The sequence below is a fragment of the Calypte anna genome, chromosome 2 (genome assembly GCF_003957555.1).
Source record: "Calypte anna isolate BGI_N300 chromosome 2, bCalAnn1_v1.p, whole genome shotgun sequence".
NCBI classification, from domain to species: domain Eukaryota; kingdom Metazoa; phylum Chordata; class Aves; order Apodiformes; family Trochilidae; genus Calypte; species Calypte anna.
Window position 1 is genome coordinate 151,092,510 of NC_044245.1, and position 25,052 is coordinate 151,117,561.

The 25,052-nt window shown below is 59.7% G+C and overlaps 1 protein-coding gene and 1 long non-coding RNA gene across 2 annotated transcripts in view; one reads left to right on the forward strand and one right to left on the reverse strand.

Annotated features, from left to right (window-relative positions):
- EPPK1 (epiplakin 1) overlaps window positions 1-23,197 on the reverse strand; it is a 31,228-nt gene extending 8,031 nt beyond the window's left edge. Inside the window, 7 exon segments of the mRNA XM_030444741.1 lie at window positions 8,324-9,790; window positions 9,792-17,963; window positions 17,965-18,306; window positions 18,308-18,364; window positions 18,366-18,449; window positions 18,451-19,654; window positions 23,135-23,197. Coding sequence (XP_030300601.1) covers window positions 8,324-9,790; window positions 9,792-17,963; window positions 17,965-18,306; window positions 18,308-18,364; window positions 18,366-18,449; window positions 18,451-19,617 — 11,289 coding nt within the window. The 5' untranslated portion in view covers window positions 19,618-19,654; window positions 23,135-23,197.
- On the forward strand, window positions 2,489-3,359 carry LOC115597792. Its single transcript, XR_003987166.1, has 3 exons — window positions 2,489-2,522; window positions 2,841-2,923; window positions 3,071-3,359. It is a non-coding gene; the product is annotated as an uncharacterized LOC115597792 (long non-coding RNA).
- Window positions 23,198-25,052: the final 1,855 nt, after the last annotated feature.

The following is a 25,052-nucleotide window of genomic DNA, read 5'->3' on the forward strand; positions in this document are numbered from 1 at the left end:
GACCTTGGAGCAGCTTCCAGGTCCTGAAGGGGCTCCAGGAAAGCTGGGGAGGGACTTGGGACAAGGGCCTGGAGGGATGGGAGCCTCCCAGGGGGAAGGGTTTGGAGCTGGGAGAGGGGAGATGGAGAGGAGATCTTGGGCAGGGAGGGAGGGAGGGAGGGAGAAATGGTTTGGTTGGACTTGGTGATCTCCAAGGTCCTTTCCTGCCATGAGCATTCTGTGATTCTCAGGTGTGGGACATGGGTTAGTGGTGGCCTGGAATAAGGTGATGTCCTGGATGGGCTGGAGTGGGATAGGAGAAGGGGGAAGGGTTTGGAGCTGGGAGAGGGGAGATGGGGATGAGATGTGAGGGAGAAATCCTTTGGGGTGAGGGTGCTGAGCCCCTGGGTGCCCAGGTTGCCCCCAGAAGCTGTGGCTGCCCCATCCCTGGCAGTGTTGAAGGTTGGATGGGGCTTGGAGCCCCCTGGGCTGGGGGAGGGGTCCCTGACCATGGCAGGGGGGGCACTGGGGGAGATTTAATGTCCCTTCCCACCCAAACCATGCTGTGACCCAATGACTCCCTGTGCACCACCCTCTGCAGAGGTCCCCACAGTGCCACCACCTAGGGCTCAGCCACGTGGCTCTGGTACCATCAGGAGGGAAGAGGTGTCAGCACCTGAGTGTTGTCAGAGGAGCTTCCCCAAACCAAGCACCAAAGGCAAAGAACCCTCCCCAAACAGCCCCGTGCTGAAGCATCCATGAGAAAGCCATCTCCCAGCTCTCTGATGTGGTTGGCAGCAGCTCCAGCCAAGGACACCCACACTTTCCGGTGGGTGAGTCCAAGCCACCCGGCTGCAGATGCCCAACACGGGTGGTGTCCCCGTGCCAGGAGTCCTGGGAAGCTGCAGGACCAGCTGCTGAGTCATGAAGTGCTGGGAAGACAGGGGCATCCCGTGGGTCTGCGTCCTGGTGGCTCACAGCTCCTGGCACTTGGAGGACAGCAGAAGGTGAAGTCATTGCCTTTTGGCTTCTAGAGCAAAGCAGGAGCTGCTGCCCAGCTCCAGAAACTGCTGACCCAACACAAACCAGAGTAGGTGCTGTGTCAGCTTCCAGCAGCAAAGCAGCCGCCTTCCAGGGTGAGGAGATAATAGGGAAACCCCCCAGCGTGGGCCCAAGGTGACAAATTATTTGCAGGTATCCCATTAGTGCTCTTACAGAGTGCACACCACCAAGATTGTCCATGTCACCTTCGTGCTGAAGGACCAGGAGTGGCCAGGTCAGGGGTGGCCTGAGAGGTCTCCTCTCCATGGTGTCTCCAGGACTTGGAGGCAGATAGAGAGCAGGGCTGAGGAACAGCTTCTCATGGAGACAAACAACTGTCCCCCCCCATCTCCTTTAGGCTCATCTCCTGCTTCTGAGTTTGCAGGTGAAGTAAATTGAAGACAATGTGAAGACTTGGTCACTGTGTCACAGAATGATGGAATAGGTTGGGTTGGAAGAGAACTTAAATCCCCCCCAGTGCCCCCCCTGCCATGGTCAGGGATCCCTCCCCCAGCCCAGGGGGCTCCAAGCCCCATCCAACCTTCAACACTGCCAGGGATGGGGCAGCCACAGCTTCTGGGGGCAACCTGGGCACCCAGGGGCTCAGCACCCTCACCCCAAACAATTTCTCCCTCCCTCCCTCCCTGCCCAAGATCTCCTCTCCATCTCCCCTCTCCCAGCTCCAAACCCTTCCTCCTTCTCCTACCTGGAAGGTGACAGCCTCAGTCCTGGCATGGATGGGGCATCCCCTGGAGGAGGAGCCCTCCCTTGAACCCCCCATGGGACAACGATCCATGGAGACCCAGCAGCATCCAATGCTCCTGAGACCCACGGTGTGGAGCTCCAGTGCCAGGGTTCCCAGCAGCAGAGCTGTCCCCAGGGGCTGTGTGGGTGCTCCCAGGAGGTGTGGAGCTGAGCTGGGACTTGCTGGGTGGGGTGGGACCTGAGGGGGACTTCACCTTGGGTGCAGGGACCTGCTGGCCCTGTGCCTGCTCCGCCCGTCCCGAGCCCGGCAACGCGAGGATGGTTGGGAGGGAAGAATAACAGAAATGAGAGTGGTTAAGATTGAACAACAGATTAGTGGTTAAGGTGGTGTAGGACTGAGGGTTGGGCTCAATGATCTGGAAGGTCCTTTCGAGCCATGATGATTCTATGAAAAAAAAAATAAAGAAGAAGCGGTCCCGCACCCACGGGATGGGCACTGGCACGTGGCCACGGGCAAACAGCAGAGACAAAAATTCCCTTTCTTCTGGCTGGGAGATAAGGGGTGATTGCACAACCCCCATCTGGGTGGGAAAGCAGCTCTCAAGCATCTCCCTCCCTGACATGTGATTCCTGGGAAACAGGGAGCAGGGAGACCTTTCCTGCTCCTCAGGGGCACCCAGACCTGCGTGGGGCAGGGAGGGAGATGAACCTGAGGAGCTGGGCTGGTGCCAGAGCTGGACCACAACAGCAGCTGCTGCCTTCTACCCTGCCCAGTGGGTCATCACTTGGACTTCCAGGTGCTGAAGGGGCTCCAGGAAAACTGGGGAGGGACTTGGGACAAGGGTCTGGAGGGATGGGAGCCTCCCAGGGGGAAGGGTTTGCAGCTGGGAGAGGGGAGATGGAGAGGAGATCTTGGGCAGGGAGGGAGAAATTCCTTGGGGTGAGGGTGCTGAGCCCCTGGGTGCCCAGGTTGCCCCCAGAAGCTGTGGCTGCCCCATCCCTGGCAGTGTTGGAGGTTGGATGGGGCTTGGAGCCCCCTGGGCTGGGGGAGGGGTCCCTGACCATGGCCAGGAGTTTGCAATGATATCACCTCTAAAGGTCACTTCCAACAAAAGCTGTTTCAGGATCTCTGAGCCTCTGGTTCTGGTGTCCCCCAGAGCTGCCCCCTGGGACCAAAGGGTTCTGTGGCCTCCAGGAGGTCAGAGCAGCTTCCAGTGCCTGTTCCCCTGCCTTCCCATGCACCCCCTCCTGCCCTGCTTGCCTCCCCCCTGCTGCCCCTCTCCATCCTTTGTCCTGAGCTTTCAACCCTCCCTGCCCTCTGTCTCACTTGTGGCCACATCTCCAGTCCTGCAGGAAATTTCTCCACGTCCTCTGGAGGCATTTCCCACACTCTGACCCAAGCCAAGGAGCATCCCTGGGGTCTGGGAGGGGTCTGCAACCTCAATGAGCCCAACACTGCCCTGTGGCACCTTTGAGGTTCAGCTGCTGGAAAGGAGTCAAGATGAGGACTGAAGGCCCTGTGAACAGCAACATTGGGTGGGCACCCATCTCCCTCCCTGCCTGCACCCAAAAGGGGACCTGCTGGGGAAGCCCTGGGAACCTTAGAACCATGGAACTGATCAGGTTGGAAAAAAACATCTAAGATCCTCAAGTCCAACCATTAACCCAACTCTGCCAAGGCCATCCCCCCCCCCATGTCCCTCATCCCCACATGCCCAGGCTCTGAAACCCTCCAGGGATGATGGGGACTCCAGCCCTGCCCTGGGCAGCCTGGGCCAGGCCCTGACAACCCTTTCCAGGCAGAAATTCTTCCCCAGCTCCAACCTGAACCTCCCCTGGCACAACTTGAGGATGTTTCCTCTCATCCCTCTGATGGAGGGGTGCAGTCAGACCTCCCCGTGTCCCAGGGCATCTCCTGGGTGTCCAGGCTCCTGAATATTCATCAGCTAAGGTGTTCCAAGGTCTCCCCTTCTCCAGGCTGAACACCTCCAACTCTGTCAGCCCAGCTCCATCCCTTGGCCCATGTCTGTGTCCTCCTGGTTGGTTCCTGCATGCCCATGGCCATGCCCTGGGTACGTGGTGCTCCAGACCATGGGCAGAACGTGGCTGCAGCCCAGAGCAGGGGGCACAGAGTCAGATGTTACACCCAGGAATATGGCCAGGGACAGGACACCGGCTGCTCCTCTTTGCTGTGGTGCAAGAGGAAGTTTCCAGGAAGAGTAAAATGGACCAAAAGGGAAGGAGAGGCTTTGAACAAGCAGACAAAAGAAACTGGCTTCCCCAGACAGGTCACCCAGCTTCCATCATGGTCCCAGACAAAAGGTTTGTGGCTGGCAGGAAGGTGGGGGTGATGCTCAATGTTGCAGGTTTGGTGTTTAATCACCCACAGCATTAATTGCTGCTTATGGAAGGAAGGCCTTTTGCAAGGCACTGGGTCAGTGTGAGTGGGGCCGTGCTGGAGCCCAGGTGGAGGAGAAGGTGGCCAGATGAGGCTGTGGCACGTCCTGGGGTGACAAGACCTGCCATGGTTGGTTGGAGAACACCAGGTTGGAAGGCACGGGCAGGTGAGGTGTGGAGGTTGGAGCTGCTGGGGCCACACAGTCCCTTCTGCCCTTTTAAAAAAGAAATAATCAGCAGAAAATCAGGATCATCAAATAATTCAGGTTGGAAGGGGCCTTCATGGGCCATCTGGTCCAGCTCAGAGAAGGCCCGATGAGATCAGATTGCTCAGGGCTCTGTTCAGTCAGTGCTGATCACCTCCCAGGGACCCCTGGAGATCCACCACCTCTTCTCAAAGCAGGGTCAGGCACAATCAGACTGAGGGTTCTGTGGGCTGTGTCCACTGGGGCATGAGTATTTCCAAGGACAGAAGTTCTGCAGCCTCTTTGGGTGACTTGTGCCAGGGTTTGAAAAAGCTTCTCCTGATGCTCAGAGGGAACCTCCTGTCCTGCCTGGCCTTGTGTCCTGTCACTGGGCATCACCACCAAGCTTGGCTCCATCTTTACTGCCTGCCTTCAGGTCTGTCTACACATCACTCAGACCCCCAGGGGCCTCTCCCCCTCCCTCTCCTTCTCCTTCTCCCTCTCCTCTCCTCTCCTCTCTCCTCTCCCTTCCCTTCCCTTCCCCAGGGTGGACATTCCCAGCTCCCTCAGCCTTTCCTCCCTGCCAGACCCTCCACCACCTCTGTGCCCATTTTCTGGACTGTTTCCATCATCTCCATGTCTGTGGTTCTGGGGATCCCAGCACTGCACAGGATGAGCTCACCCTGGTCCCTCTCCATATTCCGAACATCTCCAGATCAAGAGCGCTGAGGACCCTCCAGCTGCTGTTGTTGAGACCCTCAGGGTCACATCTGCAGCAGCTTCAATCCCAAGTGTGCCTGCAGCCTCCTGACAGCCCCTCAATCAGTGCCAGCTTTGTTCCTGTTGATCGTCTTCATTAACACTAATTGGCCAGGTCTGATGTCTCAGGCTTTGCTTCCCTCTTTTACTTTGTGACCAGAAATAGCCCCCAGGCTCTCACTCCTCATCTCCTGAACCCCTGGTGGGACTGGCCAGGCTTCTCACCACCACCTCCTGTATCCTTTGTGGACCAGGTTTGTCCCTGGGGTTCTTCCTGGTGGCCCATCTGCCCAGGTACCCTCAGAGGAGCAGCTCCTCTCCTTCCACAGTGTCTCCCACCATCAAAACCTCCCTGACCATCAAATCTGGGTCACAGCTGAGATGCTGACTGCACACACACCTCCCCCCAGGGAGCTCGGTCTCCTCCTGGGGTATTATCCCATCCCTGGCAGTGTTGAAGGTTGGATGGGGCTTGGAGCCCCCTGGGCTGGGGGAGGGGTCCCTGATCATGGCAGGGGGGTTGGGACCAGATGGGCTTTGAGGTCCCTTCCAACCCAAACCATTCCAGGATTCTGTGAAGCTGGGGAAGGGTGTGGAGCAGAAGGAGAAGGGTCTGGAGAAGTTGTGAGGAGCAGCTGAGGGCCCTGGGGGTGTTGATCCTGGAGCAGAGGAGGCTGAGGGGAGACCTTGTGGCTCTCTGCAACCCCCTGAGAGGAGGTTGGAGCCAGGGGGGGTCGGGCTCTGCTCCCAAGGAACAAGGGATGGGACAAGAGGAACTTTGGGCACAACTCAAGTGGTGCCAGGGGAGGTTTAGGTTGGAGCTGGGGAAGAATTTCTGCCTGGAAAGGGTTGTCAGGGCCTGGCCCAGGCTGCCCAGGGCAGGGCTGGAGTCCCCATCATCCCTGGAGGGGTTTCAGAGCCTGGGGGATGTGGGGATGAGGGACATGGGGGGTGGCCTTGGCAGTGCTGGGGGAAGGGTTGGACTTGATGGTCTAGAAGGTCTTCTCCAACCAAAATGATTCCGTGATTCACTGTTTTCCAGCTTCTGCCTCCATGACAACCCAGCAGGGACTCCCACAGAACCATCTGTGTGTGCAGGGACCTTCTCTGCTGCTTCCCCACAACCTCATTCTCAGAGGACAGCAGATATCAGTCCCCTGCTTGTCTCCCCTGTGTCACCTCTGTCTACGTGTCCCTTCCACCTCCCTGCTCAGGCCTTCCCCTTCTCCTGCCCTGCTCCCCAGAGTTGGGGTTTCCATCCAGGTTTCTCTGTTGTGTGTTTGTGACTTTCACCCAGGTCCAAGCCCCCAGGCTGCCACCACCCATCCACCCCCACCCCTCTGCTGCCTCCGTGCTTGGGCGTCACAGTGTCCTCCTCCCAGGGAGCTGGTGACGACAGCATTCCGATGAGGATGAGGCATTCCAGGTCCTCAGCTCTTCAGTTTACCTTTGTCTTGATTCTCTACATTTTTTCCCCCCCTATCATGTTTAAACAAGATTCTGCTTACTGGAACTCCTCTGCACCTCTCCTTTTCTCCACACTCGTTTTCATCATAGATCATTGGTGTGACTTTGACCTCTCCTTTGCTTGGAGATGGAAAACTTCCCTCACAACATTTTTTTCCGATTCTCAGCCTGGTTTCGTGAGTTCCTCTCTCAACTTTACAGTCTGACCCAACCTGGAAATTGGGTGGGACCAGGGAATGCTGTCATAAATCATACCATAGAAACACAGGAGGTCAGGGTGGAAGTGACCCCAAGGATCATCTGCTCCAACCCTTCTCACGTTATTGTTGATCTGAGATGTCCCAACACCCCATCCAGCCGAGACTTCAGACTTTCCAGAGTTGGGGAATCCACCCCTTCCCCTGGAAGACCATTCCAACCTCTATCCTCATGGGGAAAATTTTTCCTCTTGTGTCCCATGGGAATCTCCCCAGGAGCACCTTGTGTCCATTGCCCCTTGTCTTCTCCATGGGACCCCTTGTACACATGGAGTCTCCACCTCATTTGTAGCTCCCTTTGAGTGCTGGAATGCTGCAATTAGGTCTCCCCTGAGCCTTGTCTTCTCAAGGCTGAGCAGACCCAGTTCTCTCAGCCTCTCCTCCCAAGGAAGGTGCTCCAGTCCTCTGAACATCCTCCTGGCTCTTCTCTGGCCCCTAATGAACCTGTCCACATCCTTTATGACATGGAGGGTCCTGGCTTTCACCTACCTGCCTGAAGCCTCTTGCAGTGAGTTTTGGGCCCCTAAAGACAAGAAGGCCCTGGAGGGTCTGGGGGTATCCAGAGAAGGGAATGGAGGTGGGGAAGGGTGTGGAGCAGAAGGAGAAGGGTCTGGAGAAGTTGTGAGGAGCAGCTGAGGGCCCTGGGGGTGTTGATCCTGGAGCAAAGGAGGCTGAGGGGAGACCTTGTGGCTCTCTGCAACCCCCTGAGAGGAGGTTGGAGCCAGGGGGGGTTGGGCTCTGCTCCCAAGGAGCAAGGGATGGGACAAGAGGAACTTTGGGCACAACTCAAGTTGTGCCAGGGGAGGTTTAGGTTGGAGCTGGGGAAGAATTTCTGCCTGGAAAGGGTTGTCAGGGCCTGGCCCAGGCTGCCCAGGGCAGGGCTGGAGTCCCCATCATCCCTGGAGGGGTTTCAGAGCCCCACAGATGTGGGGATGAGGGACATCGGGGGGTGGGAGGATGTGGCCTTGGTCAGCATTGGGTTAATGGTTGGACTTGATGACATTTAAGGGCTTTACCTTGGTATTCGGATTCCAGAGGGAGTGGGTGCTCCCCTGACTGTGAATGGATGGACAGGAGACGTGGCACAACCATGTGCACCAGGAGCTCCCAGCAGGAGAACCAGAGGGATGGAAAGCAGAGCCATGGAGTGTAGGCTCTGTAGGGAGCAGATCAGTGGGAGCCCACTAAACACTGTGCTGTGGGAAATGAGGACAAGATGTTTCAATAAAGTGGCCCAAGACAATCCAGGCTGTTCCTCTGTTTCTGAAAGCTGCAAAAGACAAAGACTCAACAGCAAAAGCACAAGAACTAGGGCAGGCACTTGGTGCTCCACTGCAGGTGGGAGGATATCATAATGGGAAGAGAACTTCAATGAGTTATTGTGAGGGGAATTAGAACTGTAAAACACAGGATATAAAAAAATTAAATGAAAACTTCAGGTAGCAGAAGAAATATTCAAAGCAGATAAATTTGTACTCAAAGCTCAACATATAAGAAAGAAAAAAAATGCAACAGAGTTAACAATTATTTCATAAAAACATTAAGGAGGTAAAGTCCAGTGTCCGGGTCGAGGACGCAGCGGCGCAGGAGCTGCATGTAGGTGAGGTTCTCATGGGTGTTGGGGTCGAAGAAGCCCTTGGTGTCGTCGCTGGGGTCGGAGAGGACCTGGTTCATCTCCTGGTCGAAGTATCCCCTCTCGTAGGCCACCTCCACGGGGACGCGGTGGCTGTGCACGGGGTCGATGATGCCACCGGTGGCGATCTGGGCCTCCAGCAGGCGGACGCCGTGCTCCTTGACGATCAGCTCCTTCTTCATGGCCTGGAAGAGGGAGATCTTCTCCCCGGTGTAGGGGTCGGTGTAGCCGGTGACCGCCCGCTCAGCCGAGAGCAGCTTCTCCTGCAGCTCGCTGCCCACCAGCCCGCTGGAGACAGCCTGGTCCACCGAGAGCTTCTGGTTGGTGAGCGGGTCGAGCAGGAAGCCGGTGGCAGCCTGGGCCTCCAGCAGCACCAGGGCCGTGCCCTGCCGCAGGAGGCCCTTCCACATGGCCTGGTAGATGCTCATCTTCTCCATCTTGCTCGGGTCGTCTTTGGAGGGCACCAGCACGCCGGCGATGCAGCCCGTGCCGTCCAGGTAGCGCTTGACCGAGGCCATTTGCGTCACCTCCTGCACCGTCTTGGAGCCCTGCACCAGGTGGGCCAGCGTCTCCTTGTCGATGATGCCCGAGTTGGCCAGGTCCGAGGCGGTCACCTGCCTTCTCAGGCCCGGGAACCTCACCATGCTGCTGCGCTCTGCCGCCTCCTGCACCAGGAGGCTGAGGAGCCTGGCCAGCTCCTCCAGCGCCAGGCTGCCGGCCCGCACCTTCCCCAGCAGCTCCTGCCTCTTCTGCTGGCAGACGTACTTGGAGAAGAGGAGCTCCCACAGCGAGACCTGCGGGCCCGGGAAGCCGCCCGCCGACACCTCGACGGTGTGGGACTTGAGGGACCGCTCCAGATCCACATCCACATCCACATCCAGATCCAGACCCTGCTCCCGCTTCTCCTCCATCTTCACCTCCTTCTTCCGCTTCTGCTGCCGGGAGCCCTCTCCGTTCTGGACCAGTGTCTGTGCCGGCTGGTGGCCCTCCTCAGCCCCGGTGACGATGGTGGTCAGGATGGTGGTCATCTGCGAGATGCTGAGCGTGCCCGCCTTGTACTGGCGCAGGAGGTCCTGGCGCCGGTGGTCGGGGACGTAGCGGGAGAAGAGGAGCTCCCAGAGGCTGAGGCTCTGTCCCTGGAAGAGCCCCAGGCTGAGGGTGGTGCGGGCGTTCTGCAGGGCTTGGCGGGCCTCCTCGGGCAGCTGGTAGAGCACCGAGCCCTTGTCCATCAGCTGGAGCATCAGCAGCCCCGTGTCCGGGTCGGGGACGCAGCGGCGCAGGAGCTGCATGTAGGTGAGGTTCTCGTGGGTGTTGGGGTCGAAGAAGCCCTTGGTGTCGTCGCTGGGGTCGGAGAGGACCTGGTTCATTCTCCTGGTCGAAGTATCCCCTCTCGTAGGCCACCTCCACGGGGACGCGGTGGCTGTGCACGGGGTCGATGATGCCACCGGTGGCGATCTGGGCCTCCAGCAGGCGGACGCCGTGCTCCTTGACGATCAGCTCCTTCTTCATGGCCTGGAAGAGGGAGATCTTCTCCCCGGTGTAGGGGTCGGTGTAGCCGGTGACCGCCCGCTCAGCCGAGAGCAGCTTCTCCTGCAGCTCGCTGCCCACCAGCCCGCTGGAGACAGCCTGGTCCACCGAGAGCTTCTGGTTGGTGAGCGGGTCGAGCAGGAAGCCGGTGGCAGCCTGGGCCTCCAGCAGCACCAGGGCCGTGCCCTGCCGCAGGAGGCCCTTCCACATGGCCTGGTAGATGCTCATCTTCTCCATCTTGCTCGGGTCGTCTTTGGAGGGCACCAGCACGCCGGCGATGCAGCCCGTGCCGTCCAGGTAGCGCTTGACCGAGGCCATTTGCGTCACCTCCTGCACCGTCTTGGAGCCCTGCACCAGGTGGGCCAGCGTCTCCTTGTCGATGATGCCCGAGTTGGCCAGGTCCGAGGCGGTCACCTGCCTTCTCAGGCCCGGGAACCTCACCTTGCTGCTGCGCTCTGCCGCCTCCTGCACCAGGAGGCTGAGGAGCCTGGCCAGCTCCTCCAGCGCCAGGCTGCCGGCCCGCACCTTTCCCAGCAGCTCCTGCCTCTTCTGCTGGCAGACGTACTTGGAGAAGAGGAGCTCCCACAGCGAGACCTGCGGGCCCGGGAAGCCGCCCGCCGACACCTCGACGGTGTGGGACTTGAGGGACCGCTCCAGATCCACATCCACATCCACATCCAGATCCAGACCCTGCTCCCGCTTCTCCTCCATCTTCACCTCCTTCTTCCGCTTCTGCTGCCGGGAGCCCTCTCCGTTCTGGACCAGTGTCTGTGCCGGCTGGTGGCCCTCCTCAGCCCCGGTGACGATGGTGGTCAGGATGGTGGTCATCTGCGAGATGCTGAGCGTGCCCGCCTTGTACTGGCGCAGGAGGTCCTGGCGCCGGTGGTCGGGGACGTAGCGGGAGAAGAGGAGCTCCCAGAGGCTGAGGCTCTGTCCCTGGAAGAGCCCCAGGCTGAGGGTGGTGCGGGCGTTCTGCAGGGCTTGGCGGGCCTCCTCGGGCAGCTGGTAGAGCACCGAGCCCTTGTCCATCAGCTGGAGCATCAGCAGCCCCGTGTCCGGGTCGGGGACGCAGCGGCGCAGGAGCTGCATGTAGGTGAGGTTCTCGTGGGTGTTGGGGTCGAAGAAGCCCTTGGTGTCGTCGCTGGGGTCGGAGAGGACCTGGTTCATCTCCTGGTCGAAGTATCCCCTCTCGTAGGCCACCTCCACGGGGACGCGGTGGCTGTGCACGGGGTCGATGATGCCGCCGGTGGCGATCTGGGCCTCCAGCAGGCGGACGCCGTGCTCCTTGACGATCAGCTCCTTCTTCATGGCCTGGAAGAGGGAGATCTTCTCCCCGGTGTAGGGGTCGGTGTAGCCGGTGACCGCCCGCTCAGCCGAGAGCAGCTTCTCCTGCAGCTCGCTGCCCACCAGCCCGCTGGAGACAGCCTGGTCCACCGAGAGCTTCTGGTTGGTGAGCGGGTCGAGCAGGAAGCCGGTGGCAGCCTGGGCCTCCAGCAGCACCAGGGCCGTGCCCTGCCGCAGGAGGCCCTTCCACATGGCCTGGTAGATGCTCATCTTCTCCATCTTGCTCGGGTCGTCTTTGGAGGGCACCAGCACGCCGGCGATGCAGCCCGTGCCGTCCAGGTAGCGCTTGACCGAGGCCATTTGCGTCACCTCCTGCACCGTCTTGGAGCCCTGCACCAGGTGGGCCAGCGTCTCCTTGTCGATGATGCCCGAGTCGGCCAGGTCCGAGGCGGTCACCTGCCTTCTCAGGCCCGGGAACCTCACCTTGCTGCTGCGCTCTGCCGCCTCCTGCACCAGGAGGCTGAGGAGCCTGGCCAGCTCCTCCAGCGCCAGGCTGCCGGCCCGCACCTTCCCCAGCAGCTCCTGCCTCTTCTGCTGGCAGACGTACTTGGAGAAGAGGAGCTCCCACAGCGAGACCTGCGGGCCCGGGAAGCCGCCCGCCGACACCTCGACGGTGTGGGACTTGAGGGACCGCTCCAGATCCACATCCACATCCAGATCCTGCTCCCGCTTCTCCTCCATCTTCACCTCCTTCTTCCGCTTCTGCTGCCGGGAGCCCTCTCCATTCTGGACCAGTGTCTGTGCCGGCTGGTGGCCCTCCTCAGCCCCAGTGACGATGGTGGTCAGGATGGTGGTCATCTGCGAGATGCTGAGCGTGCCCGCCTTGTACTGGCGCAGGAGGTCCTGGCGCCGGTGGTCGGGGACGTAGCGGGAGAAGAGGAGCTCCCAGAGGCTGAGGCTCTGTCCCTGGAAGAGCCCCAGGCTGAGGGTGGTGCGGGCGTTCTGCAGGGCTTGGCGGGCCTCCTCGGGCAGCTGGTAGAGCACCGAGCCCTTGTCCATCAGCTGGAGCATCAGCAGCCCCGTGTCCGGGTCGGGGACGCAGCGGCGCAGGAGCTGCATGTAGGTGAGGTTCTCGTGGGTGTTGGGGTCGAAGAAGCCCTTGGTGTCGTCGCTGGGATCAGAGAGGACCTGGTTCATCTCCTGGTCGAAGTATCCCCTCTCGTAGGCCACCTCCACGGGGACGCGGTGGCTGTGCACGGGGTCGATGATGCCACCGGTGGCGATCTGGGCCTCCAGCAGGCGGACGCCGTGCTCCTTGACGATCAGCTCCTTCTTCATGGCCTGGAAGAGGGAGATCTTCTCCCCGGTGTAGGGCTCTGAGTACCCCGTCACGGCCCTCTCTGCAGATTGCAGTTTTTTCTGTAGTTCACTGCCCACCAGCCCTGATGCTACAGCCTCGTCCACCGAGAGCTTCTGGTTCTTGATTGGGTCAATGACAAAGCCAGTGGCAGCCTGGGCCTCCAGCAGCACTAATGCTGTCCCTGGCCTCAGGATGCCCTTCCACATGGCCTGGTAGATGCTCATCTTCTCCATCTTGGCTGGGTTGTCTTTGGAGGGCACCAGTACGCCGGCGATGCATCCAGTTCCTTCAAGGTATTTTCTCACACTCTCCATCTGTGCGATATCTTGTGCCGTCTCTTTTCCTTCATGGAGTTTTCCCATTGTTTCCTCCGTAATTATCTGTGCACTGAGAAGTTCTGAGGCTGTTATTTGTTGTCTCAATCCTTGGAACCAGATGTCACTTCTGTCCTCTTCTTTTTCTCTGATGATGCATAGGATTGTGTCAATGATTCCTTGCAGAATGTGGTGGGATTCTGCTTTATATTTTTTCACCAGTTCTTTCCTCTTCTCCTCAGTGATGTATTCTGAGCAGAGCAGTTCCCACAGTGACATCACCTGTCCCTCGTATTTTCCAAGAGGCACTCGTACCTCTGTGCAGAGCAGGGCAGTCTTGGTTTGCTCATCAATGTAGAAGTAGTCATCATCTTTCTCCATGACCTGCAGCAGGTACAATCCTGTCTCCTTCTCTTGGGAACATCTCTCCAGGAGCTGACTGTAGCTGATTTTCTCATGAGTGTTTGGATCTATGAAGCCTTTGCTGCCATGGTCTGGATCAGAAAGTAGGAGAAACGTATCATCATCCAGGTATCCCCTCTTGTAGGCCACCTCCAGGGGCAGGCGGTGGCCATGCACAGGGTCGATGATGCCACCGGTGGCGATCTGGGCCTCCAGCAGGTGGATGCCCTGCTCCTTGGCTGTTAGCTTTTGCTTTATGGCCTGGAAGAGGGAGATTTTCTTTCCTGCCTGAGGATCCGTGTATCCTGTCACAGCTTTCTCTGCCCACAGCAGCTTCTGCTGCAAGTTGCTCTCCACCAGCCTTGAGGAGACAGCCTGGTCCACGGAGAGCTTCTGGTTTTTCAGTGGGTCAATAATAAAGCCAGTGGCAGCCTGTGCCTCCAGCAGCCCCAGGGCACATTGCTCTGTCAGGAGACCCCTCTGCAGGGCTTGAGAGATGCTCATCTTCTCCTTCCTCGATGGGAGCAGAACCCCAGCAATGCATCCAGTGCCCTCCAAGTACCTTTTGATGGTGTCCCTCTTGGCAAGGCTGTCAAGTGTCAGACTCCCATTCTGCAGCTGGTCCAGAGTTTTCTTGTCGATTATCTCTGAGTTAAACAGCTCTGACACTGACACGTCCCCCCGCAGCCCCCTGACCTTGAGGGCTCCTGCTCTCTGCTCTGTGTCCTCGATGATTTTGAGGATGTGGGAGATGAGATCTTCCAGCGGGAGGGTTTTGCATTTGTACTGGATCACGAGTTCTTTCCTTTGCTGCTCGGAGATGTAATGAGAGCAGAGGATTTCCCAGAGAGAAACCCTTTGGTCCTTAAACTTCCCAATTTTCACTTCCAGAAGCCTGGAGCGCAACGCCTGCTTTGTCAGCTCGTCGATGTAGAAGTACTTCCCTCCTTTCTGTACAACCTGTAGCATGTACAACCCAGTCTCCGGATCCTGGACACATCTCTCCAGGAGCTGCATGTAGGTGAGGTTCTCATGGGTGTTGGGGTCAAAGAAGCCCTTGGTGTCGTCGCTGGGATCAGAGAGGATCTGGTTCATCTCCTGGTTGAAGTATCCCCTCTTGTAGGCCACCTCCACGGGGATGCGGTGGCTGTGCACGGGGTCGATGATGCCGCCGGTGGCGATCTGGGCCTCCAGCAGACGGATGCCGTGGCTCTTCACAATCAGCCCTTGGTTCATGGCTTCAAACAGGGACATTGGGGCCTTGGTGCAGGGGTCGGTGTAGCCCGTCACAGCTTTCTCCGCACAGAGAAGCTTTTCAAAGATCTCCCCTCCGATCAGACCTTCAGCTAATGCTTCCTCCACAGAAAACTTCTTGTTTTTCACAGGGTCAATGATGAAGCCGGTGGCAGCCTGAGCCTCCAGCAGCACCAGGGCTGTCCCTGGCCTCAGGATGCCCTTCCACATGGCCTGGTAGATGCTCATCTTCTCATTGCTGGGCTGGATGAGGACCCCTGCTATGAAATTGGTGCCCTCCAGGTACTTGCGGACGGAGTCCATTTCAGTCACTTCTTTGACTGTTTTCTTCCCCTGGTTGAGCTCATCAAGGGTTTTTTTGTCTATCAGCTGAGACTGGAAGAGGTCACTGGCAGAGACTCTTTTCCGCAGGCCCTTGAATGCGAACTTCTTGCCTTGTGTCTCAGTCTCTTTGATGATCGTGATGACCATTGTTATGATCTCCTGGAGCACTTCAGACTTCTCCTCTTTGTACTTCTGCACTAGCTCTCTTCTCTTGCTGTCTGAGAAGTATTCGGAGTTGAGAAGGTCCCAGACTGACACCGTCTGTCCTTTGAACCGCCCAATGTTGACACAGACGGTCACAGACTTCAGCACCTCCATGGTTTGTTCATCCACACAGAACGTGGCGTCCTCCGACAGAGGAAGGAGCCAGAGTCCCGACTCCGCCTCGTGAAGGCACCTGTCCTTCAGCTGCTGGTAGGTCACGTTCTCCTTGGTGTTTGGATCAAAAAAGATCTTGGTGCTGTCATTCAGCTGGGAGAGGGTTTGGTTGAGGTCCTCGTCGTAGAAGCCATATCTGCAGGCAGCCTGGAGAGGAAGGTGGAGGTGGTGGATGGGATCGATGACTCCTCCTGTGGCCAGCTGGGCCTCCAGCAAGGGCAGAGCCTCTCCCAAGGGGATCAGCTCTTTCCTGAGGGCCTGGCACAGCGAGATGGAGCTCCCCGTGTAGGGGTCTGTGTAGCCGGTCACTGCCCTCTCGGCCAGGAGGAGTTTCTCAGTGAGCTCTTCACCAACAAGTCCTGCTCTCACTGCCCCCCTCACATCCAGCCTCTGGGTGGTGGTGGGGTCAGAGAGGTATCCAGTGGCTGCCTGAGCTTCCAGCAGCCTCAGAGCGGCCCCAGGCAGGAGGAGATTGTTTTTCATGGCGTCATAAAAGCTCATCTTCTTTTTGGATGCCTCTATGAACACGCCGGAGATGCTGCCTGTGCCCTGCAGGTACCTCCTCACGCTCTCCATCCCAGCCACTTCCTCAGGAGTTCTGACACCCTGGGCGAGTTCTTCAAAGGTCTTCTCAGGAATGATGCCAGCCTCCATCAGCCAGACAGCAGGGACACTGCCCCTCAGGCCTTGCAGGGTGATGTGGGTGCAGGCTTTCATCTCCACCTCCCTGACCAGCTGGAGCACCAGAGCCACCAGCTGCTGCAGGGACATCTCCTCAGACCGGAACTTCTCCATGAAGTCGTTCCTCTGCTCTTCAGTGAAATACCCGGAGTGGATCAGCTCCCAGAGGGAGACTCCTTTCTCCTTCACCATAGTCTCCTTAAAGATCTGTTGGATTTGCTGGTCGGTGTAGGCAGGAGCAGCTGTCTGTGGCAGAGGCAGGAGGTGGAAGCCGGAGACCTCGTCCTTCTGGCAGAGCTGGATTAGCTCGGCATAGGTCATGGCCTCCTTGCTGTCTGGAAGGCTGAAGGCTCTGCTGCTGTCACTGGGCTCAGCAAGGGCCTTGCTGATGTCCTCATCCAGGCACCCTCGCTTCTGGGCAGATTCCATGGGGATGTGGTGGCCACAGCTTGGGTCAATGATGCCTCCCGTAGCCATCTGCACCTCCATCAGCTGCATGGCCTGTTTGTCAGGGATCAGGCCCTTCTTCATCGCCTGGAAGAGGGGATCTTCTTGCCCGTGAAGGGATCTTTGTAGCCTGTTTACAGCACCTTCTGCATGCTGCAGCTTCTCATGGACTTCTGGCCCGATCACCCCCTCCTTGATGGCGTCATCCACACAGAGCTTCTGGTTGCTCACCGGATCAATGATGAAGCCCGTGGCAGCCTGGGCCTCCAGCAGCGGGAGGGCCACTCCTGGAACCATGATGTTTTTCTTCATAGCCTCGTAAATGCTTATCCTCTGGTTTGATGGCTGCAGCACGACCCCCCCGATGCTGCCAGAGCCGTAGAGGTATTTCTTGACAGAGTCCATGTGCAGGACTTCTTCTGGGGTGACAGATCCCTCCAACACCTTCTCAAAGAGGTCCTTGTCGATGACCCCGGTCTCCATCAGGTGGTAAGCACTGACGCTGCCTCTCATAGCCGGGAACTTGATGGGGGCCCATTTTTTCATTTCCTCCTCTAACATGATCCGGATTTGCTCCAGGGTGAGCTTCCTCAGCTGGTAGTGGTTGAAAATCTCTCGGCGCCTGCCCTCACTGAAGTACTCAGAGTTCAGCAGGTCCCACACAGAGACCTTCTCCCCACGGAACCTCCCAAACCTGACGGGCATCCAGGAGCTGCTGAACACCCGTCTGGTGGCCTCGTCGATGAACTGGCGCTTCCTGCTGTTCAGAGGGAGAAGGCAGAGCCCGGTGCTGGGTTCCGTGATGCACTTCTCCTTCAGCTGCAGGTAGGTGAGGTTCTCGTGGGTGTTGGGGTCGAAGAAGCCCTTGGTGTCGTCGCTGGGGTCGGAGAGGATCAGGTTCATCTTCTTGTCGAAGTATCCCCTCTTGTAGGCCACCTCCACGGGGATGCGGTGGCTGTTGACGGGGTCGATGATGCCGCCGGTGGCGATCTGGGCCTCCAGCAGACGGATGCCATGGTCCTTGACGATCAGCTCCTTCTTCATGGCCTGGAAGAGGGAGATCTTCTCCCCCGAGTAAGGATCTCGGTAGCCAGTGACTGATTTCTCTGCGGCCAGCAGCTTGTCATAAACATCTGGGCCGATGACGTTGGCTCGGAGCGCCTCATCCACGGAATACCTTTTGTTGGCAGCTGGGTCGATGACGAAGCCGGTGGCAGCCTGTGCCTCCAGGAGGATCAGGGACGTCCCTGGCCTCAGAAGTCCTTTCCTCTTTGCCTGGTAGATGCTGATCTTCTCCTGGGAGTCAGGAAGCAGGAGGCCACCGATGCTGCCTGTCCCTTGCAGGTACTTCTTGACGGTGTCCATGCTGACAACTTCTTTTGCTGATGTTTCTCCCTCCTTCAGCTTCTTGAACAAATCTTTGTTGATGATTTCAGAGCTCAGGAGCTGGTCGGCTGTCACCCGGTCCCTCAGTCCTTCAAAGGTGACATTAGCAGCGGAAGCCATCTCCTCAATGGTGGCACTGACCACTTTACCCAGTTCTTGGGTAGAAAGTGTTCCTGAAAGGTACTTGCTGGGAGAGAGCAGCTCTCTGCTCACCCGGTATTTAGTCTGAGAAGAGGAGTTTCCAGAGGGACACCAGCTTCCCCTTGAACTTCCCCAAAGCCACAAGGCACCTCAGTTGTTCTCCAGCGCTCTTTGTGCCCTATGGTCAAAGAAAAGCTGGCTCCCCTGGGATTCTTCCCTGATGTCCTCACCAAGTGGCAAGCAGAAGGAGCCCCGGTGATGGGTCAGTGACGCAGCGCTTGAGCAGGTCTGCGTAGATCAGCTTCTCCTTGGAGACGGGGTCCAAGAACCCTTTCATGTCATCAGTGGACTGGGAGAGGAGCTGTCTTGTGGCCTCATCCAAGGTAGCCCCGCTTGCAAGCGATCTCCGTGGGGACACGGAGGTGCCTGCCTGGAGCAACCAATACCTCCTGTGGCCATCTGTGCCTCCAGGAGGAAAATTGCCATGGTCCCTGGGGATGAAGCCCTCTTGATGGCTTGGAACAGAGAGGAGCATTTCTCCAGTGCAGGGGTCCCTGTACCCAGTGGATGTCCTCTCAGCTGAAGACATCTTCTCGTAAAGTTCTGGGCCGATGAGACCAACCCTGACGGCCTCCTCAACTGAGTAGTTTTTGTTCTTGATGGGGTCCATCAGGCTGCCGGTGGAGGCCTGGACCTGCAGGAGCATCAGAGCAGCACCAGGCAGGAGGAGATGCTCTCTCAGGGCCCGGTAAAGACTTTTCCGCTCACCAGAGGGCAGGAGGACTCCAGCCACACTCCTTGTCCCACGCAGGAACTGATGGACAGAGTCATTCTCTGCCACCTCCTGGACAGAGACTCTTCCCTCCTCAAGATCTCGGAACAGGTCAGGGCTGATGATGCCTGAGTCCAGCAGATCCCTGCTGCTCACCCTCCCTCCCAGCCCCGCGAAGGTGATCTGCAGGGGCAGGAGGAGGAAGCCCGAGGCCGGATCAACAACACATTTCTTCATAAGCTCCACGTACGTCACCTTCTCCATAGTGTTGGGGTTGAGGAACCCTTGGCTGTCCTCAAGGCTGGGGTCAGAGAGGAGCTCTCTCATCTCTTCATCCAAATAACCCCTCTCACAGGCAACCTCTGCTGGGAGTCGGTGGCCCGTGGCCGGGTCGATGATGCCCCCGGTTGCCATCTGGGCCTCCAGCAGCCGAGCCCCTTGCTCCCTCCCCACCAGCTCCTTCTGGATGGCCTGGAAGAGGGAGATCTTCTCCTCCGAGTAGGGGTCCACAAAGCCAGTGGCAGCTTTCTCAGCGGTCAGCAGCCTCTCCTGCAGCTCCAGCCCCACCAGCCCCAGCCTCACAGCTTCTGCCACCGAGACGCGCGTCTTCCGCACGGGGTCAGCCATGGAGCCCGTGGCCGCCTGGGCCTCCAGGAGCCAGAGGGCTGAATCCAAACTCAGGAGGTGCTCTCTGGTGGCATCATAGAAGCTCATTATCTTCTTGGAAGTCTCTACGTAGACTCCGGCAATGCTGCCCGCCGCCTCCAAGGGCTCCCTGGGAGCACCCATCACCACCGTGTCCCCCCCAGCTGCCTTCTTCTGTTTGCACGGCCGTGTGTCCTGGCATGAGGGGTTTGCTCCTGGCACGTTGTCCTGGTGAGCAAAGGGGCCAGCTTGGCCGTTGACTACTGCCTTGTTCTCCATCCTCCCACTCTGCTCCTTCCCTGGCTCTCAAGAAGCTCTGGAGAGAGAACAGGAAAGCTCAGTGAGAAATCAACTTCCCTGATGGTTTCCATGCCAAGTGTGGGGGTAGAAACAAAAAAACCTCATGGGCAGGAGGGAGAAACAACAAAACGCTGAGACGTTCAGGGCATGGCTCTGTCTCTGAGCCAGCCCTGCCAGAGGCAAACACCCCCCAGCTCCCTGAGCTTGGCTTACTGGGAGAACTGGGAGCACCTCAGCGTGAGAGACACAGGAGTAGGGGCACTGGTGGGACCTGTGGAGCAGGATCAAAGCATCAACTAAAATCAGCAGCCCCCAGGGAGGACCAGCCCTTGCACCAGCAGCTGCTGTGGTCAGGGTGAGGGGGATTGTCCCCCTATGCCCCACTCTGGGGAGACCCCCCTGGGGTAAAGCTGTGTCCAGCTCTGGGGTCCCCATCAGCAGAAGGACACGGAGCTGTTGGAGCCAGTGCAGAGGAGGCCCTGGAGCTGCTGGGAGGGCTGGAGCAGCTCTGCTCTGGAGCCAGGCTGAGAGAGTTGGGGGTGTTGAGGCTGGAGAAGAGAAGGCTGCAATGGGGAGACCTTGGAGCAGCTTCCAGGTCCTGAAGGGGCTCCAGGAAAGCTGGGGGGGACTTGGACAAGGGCCTGGAGGGATGGGAGCCTCCAGGGGGAAGGGTTTTGGAGCTGGGAGAGGGGAGATGGAGAGGAGATCTTGGGCAGGGAGGGAGGGAGGGAGAAATGGTTTGGGGTGAGGGTGCTGAGCCCCTGGGTGCCCAGGTTGCCCCCAGAAGCTGTGGCTGCCCCATCCCTGGCAGTGTTGAAGGTTGGATGGGGCTTGGAGCCCCCTGGGCTGGGGGAGGGGTCCCTGCCCATGGCAGGGGTGGCACTGGGTGAGCCCAAACCAGTCCAGAGTTCCATGGCAGAGCTGGAGCTGGGATCCTCAGCAGTTCGGAGGTGGAGAAGTTGCTGACACAGCAGCCCCGGGAGAGGTGGCACCGCGCTGCTCCTCCTGTGGTGGTCACAGCAAGTGGGGAGGCTGTAGACCCCATCTGGGGCACAAACCCTGCCCGGATTTGTGATCCCAACACCCCAGGGAGTGCCGAGCAGTGTGCTGGTGCCGAGACCGCTCTCTCCAGTGGTTTCTGACCCGTTTCATCCCCGTATGCCCATCCCGGCTCATCCCTCACCCAGCCATCAGCACCTTCTCTTCTCCTGGGTCCCAGCTGCTCTCCCGGCTCGCTGCCTGTCCCGGGGAAAGGTCCCAACAGGCTCCATGATGTCACAGGGGATCTGCCCGGGCAGTGCTGCTCTTTGTGTCTGCCCGCGCCCGGCGCCAAGAGGTGGGGATGGGCGGGACGGCCATGGGGCACGGCATGGGGCACGGCCATGGGGCACAGCCATGGGGCACGGCATGGGGCACAGCCATGGGGCACAGCCAGGGGGCACAGCCGTGGGGATCCCCTCCTGACACGGGGAAGGGCCAGGCTGGAGCCACAGTGGGTGAGGGGAGAGGGGTCAGGACTAGGGGGGGGTGGGTCTCTGTCTGGGGCTGGGGGGGCAGTGAGGGTCTGAGAGTTGGGGGGGGGAGGGAGTCGTTGTCATTGAGTCATGAAACCTCAGACTGGGTTGGTTTAGGGGAAATTTAGGGATCATCCAATGCCACTCCTGCCATGGTCAGGGACCCCTCCCCCAGCCCAGGGGGCTCCAAGCCCCATCCAACCTTCAACACTGCCAGGGATGGGGCAGCCACAGCTTCCTTGGGCAACCTCTTGAAGCTCCGTGTCCAGCTGGTGGGTCTGATGGTGCTGGCAGACAGGGGGGCTCAGCCCAGCCATGCCATGACCAGAGTGGTGACCAAGGTGTCCAGAGAACCCCTGGCAGATCCCTGCACATCCCAGACCCCCCCCCCAGGGGAGCCCAGAGGGGATTTGGGTGCTGCCACCCATAACGCTGCATCAGCTTGAACCCCAATTCCCAGCAGAGCTTGGGAAAAGGAGGGGGCCAGGGCCGGACCCCCCTGGGGCTGAGGTGGGGAGGAGGCATCATCAGGCGTGGGGCAGGGCCTGGACTCTGCTCCCCGTTGTCAGAAGACGTCAGCCCCATGGAAACTTTTAGTAAGCAGCTGGGGAGAAGCTGGCACAGGTTGGGGCGCTGGCACCCAACGCCTTCCCCGGGGCCACCGTCTCTCCCCGGAGCCTGCAGATCTCCCAACTCTGCATCTTTGGCTTCTGGCTGCGTCAGGAGAAGTTTTGGCGTCTGTCCCGGCACCTCTGGACGTCGTCAGTCGCCCCGGCCCCTTGTCACCCCCCCAGCCCCTGTCACACCTCCCCGGGCCTGAGTCACCTCCTCGGCTCTTCCTCCTCCGCCCAGCGCAGGGGTGAGAGCAGCTGAGACCCCTGAGCCCCCTCCCACCGGGATAACCCCCACGGCTGCACCCCCGACGAGCACCCCCAGGGAGGGAGAGGCTGCGGGGGACCACGGGAGGGACCGGGACAGGTTTTACTGGCAGAGTTGGGGGGACGGGTTTCAGGGTGGAGGAGATGGAGGAAACACTGAATCTCACACTGAGTTAGAGGAACCTTAAAAATCATCCAGTGCCATGGTCAGGGACACCTCCCACAGCCCCATCCAACCTCCAACACTGCCAGGGATGGGGCAGCCACAGCTTCTGGGGGCAACCTGGGCACCCAGGGGCTCAGCACCCTCACCCCAAACAATTTCTCCCTCCCTCCCTGCCCAAGATCTCCTCTCCATCTCCCCTCTCTCAGCTGCAAACCCTTCCCCCTGGGAGGCTCCCATCCCTCCAGGCCCTTGTCCCAAGTCCCTCCCCAGCTTTCCTGGAGCCCCTTCAGGACTTGGAATGTGCTCCACTTTGGGGGGAGCTGCTCTGAGGGGTCCCAGGAGGGGACATGGCACCTGGGTCCCATCAATGGCTGGTAGCAGATGGGGGACAATCCCACAGCTGGTCCCTGTCCCCCATGGGCCCCTCTGAGCCCCGACCTGGCACCAGCTTTGCCTTAGGGACCGTCCTGCCCTCACGGTCATTGTCCCCTGTCCCACCGCGGGGACATGCCGAGGCTTTCCCCCGGGCTCTGTCCTGCTCCGTTGTCACCTCCCGTCCATTTTCCGGGTCAGTTGTCACCTCCCGTGAGGTCACACCTCCCGTCCCCCTCCTCTATCCATTGTCACCTCCCGCCCCTCTTCCAGGGTCCGTTGTCACCTCCCGTCCTCCTCCCTGTCTCCGTTGACACCTTCCATCACTTTCCCTAGTCCATTGTCACCTCCAGTTCCTCTCCCGGGACATCCCGGGCTCATGGACCACCACCCTCCCTCCCTGCTGGCCCCCGAGGACCAGTGATGTCCCCATTTAGTGGCCCCGGCTACCTGTGCCCCCTCCCCCGGCCGGGGCGATGCCGCATTCCCCGCATTCCCGGGATCTGTCTCGGCACCTCCCGCAGCCTCCTCCGCCCCCAGGGACCCTCTCCCCGTGTCCTTCCTACCTTCCGCCGGTGCTGGTGGCTTTGGGGGTGCTGGTGGCTTCAGGGGTGTCTCTGGGGGGTGGCAGGTGCCCACGGTCCCGCTGCTTCTCCTCCCAGCCCGCACCGCTGCGGGTTTAAATCCCGCCGCTTCCCCGCCCTGGGGGTGTCACCACCTCCACCTCCACAGCCCTCGGGGGGGACACATCCCACAGACACAGGGGTCCGGCTTACTCCTACCCCCCCGGAGACAGTGCTGCCCACCCGGACAGGGTGGGGGGCTGCGGGGTAGGGAGGAAAGGGGCTGGGGGGCTGGGGGTATGGGGAAGGAGGGTTGGGGGGCTCGGGGCTGAGGGGGGACACGGGGGATGAGGTACAGGGGGACTGGTGGGCTAAGGGAGTAGGGGGCAGGGGGATCGGTGGCTGAGGGTTGGGGGGCTGAGGGGTAGGGGACTGGGGGGCTGGAAGTTGGTGGGCTCGAGGGAAGGGAGGATAGGGGGTCAGGGGGCTGGGGAGTAGGGGGGAGAAGGTGCTGGGGGGATTTGGATTGTGGGGAACAGAGGGGCTGGGGGGCTGGGGTTACAGGGGCTGAGGAGCAGGGGGGCTGGGGAGCTGGGGGGTAGAGGGGCAGTAGGGAAGGGGGATGTGGGTAAGAGGCAAAGGGGTGAGAGAGGCCTGGAGGTAGGGGGAAAGGGGGGCTGGGAGGAGGGGGACAGAGGGGAAGTGGGTGGGGGTCACAGGGGACAGGGGGCAGGATCTGGTGCTGCTCCTGTCTCCCCATCAACCCACAACCACCCCTGGCCCCAGCAACCCCCACCCCCTCTCCCCTGTCTCCCCTCAGACCCCCCGGGTCCCTTTTTCCAGACCCCCAACCTCCAGTTGTGGGGGTGACCCTGGCCCTACAGTCCTGGACCCTTCTCCAGACCCCTCGATGTGCAAGCAGGGCTGAAATTCCCCCAAAACATGCCCAAGCCACCCCACCACCCCCACCCCACTACCATGGCCAACCCCACACCCTCCCCTCAAACCCTGCACCCCCACAGCCAGCACCCCCATCTCCACCCATGGTGCTAGGGAGAGGGGATGGGGGGCCATGGCCATGAGGGACACCAAGTCCTATGGGGTCCCACCCTGGGTTCCCACACTGGAGGCCCACCCTGGGGTCCTGCGCTGGGGTCCCACCCTGGGGGTCCCACCATGGCCCCTCCCGGTGCCAGCAGGGCTGTGGGGATGCTGGGTTGAGCAAGATGTTGCTGGGGTGTGGAAGTGTTGTCTGGAGAGGCGCCGGTATCCAGGTGTGGTGTGGCACAGAGCCCTGGCACAGCCAGCCCTGGTGACATCCCATATGGAGGGGAAGACCCCAACCCCTTACCCCTACCCCCCTGGGAATGGCACTGACAACACTGGGGCAGGAGCCCACTGGGTGGTGGTCCCAGGTGGGCAAAGGGACCCTCTGGAGGGCAGAAGGACTCTCAGGAGGGCAGAGGGACCCTTGGAAGGGAAGAGGGACCCTCAAAGGACAGAGAGACCCTCAGGAGGGCAGAGGGACCCTCAGAAGGGCAGAGGGACCCCTAGGAGGACAGAAGAACCTTCAGGAGGGCAGATAAATCCTTGGGAGGGCAGAAGGACCCTTGGGACAGTGTCGCACCAGAGCTGTGGGGTTGAAAGGGGGGCTGCACAGGATGATGCCTCAGACTCATGTGACAACATCCCAGCAGGGACGGTGCCACCAGGGGCTGTGTCCCCCCAGCAGGCTCAGCAACCACCAGCGTGGTCATTCCTCAAGTCCCAGAACCCATCCTAGGTTCTTGTGGGACCTGCAGAGGTTTTGGCTTTGGGAGGTGCTGAGGAAGCCAAATCCCGAGGGAAACAGAGGGGAGAGCTGAGTGCTGCTGCAGAGGGCTGGGACCCACAGAGCTGCCACCAGCACAGAACCATGAGA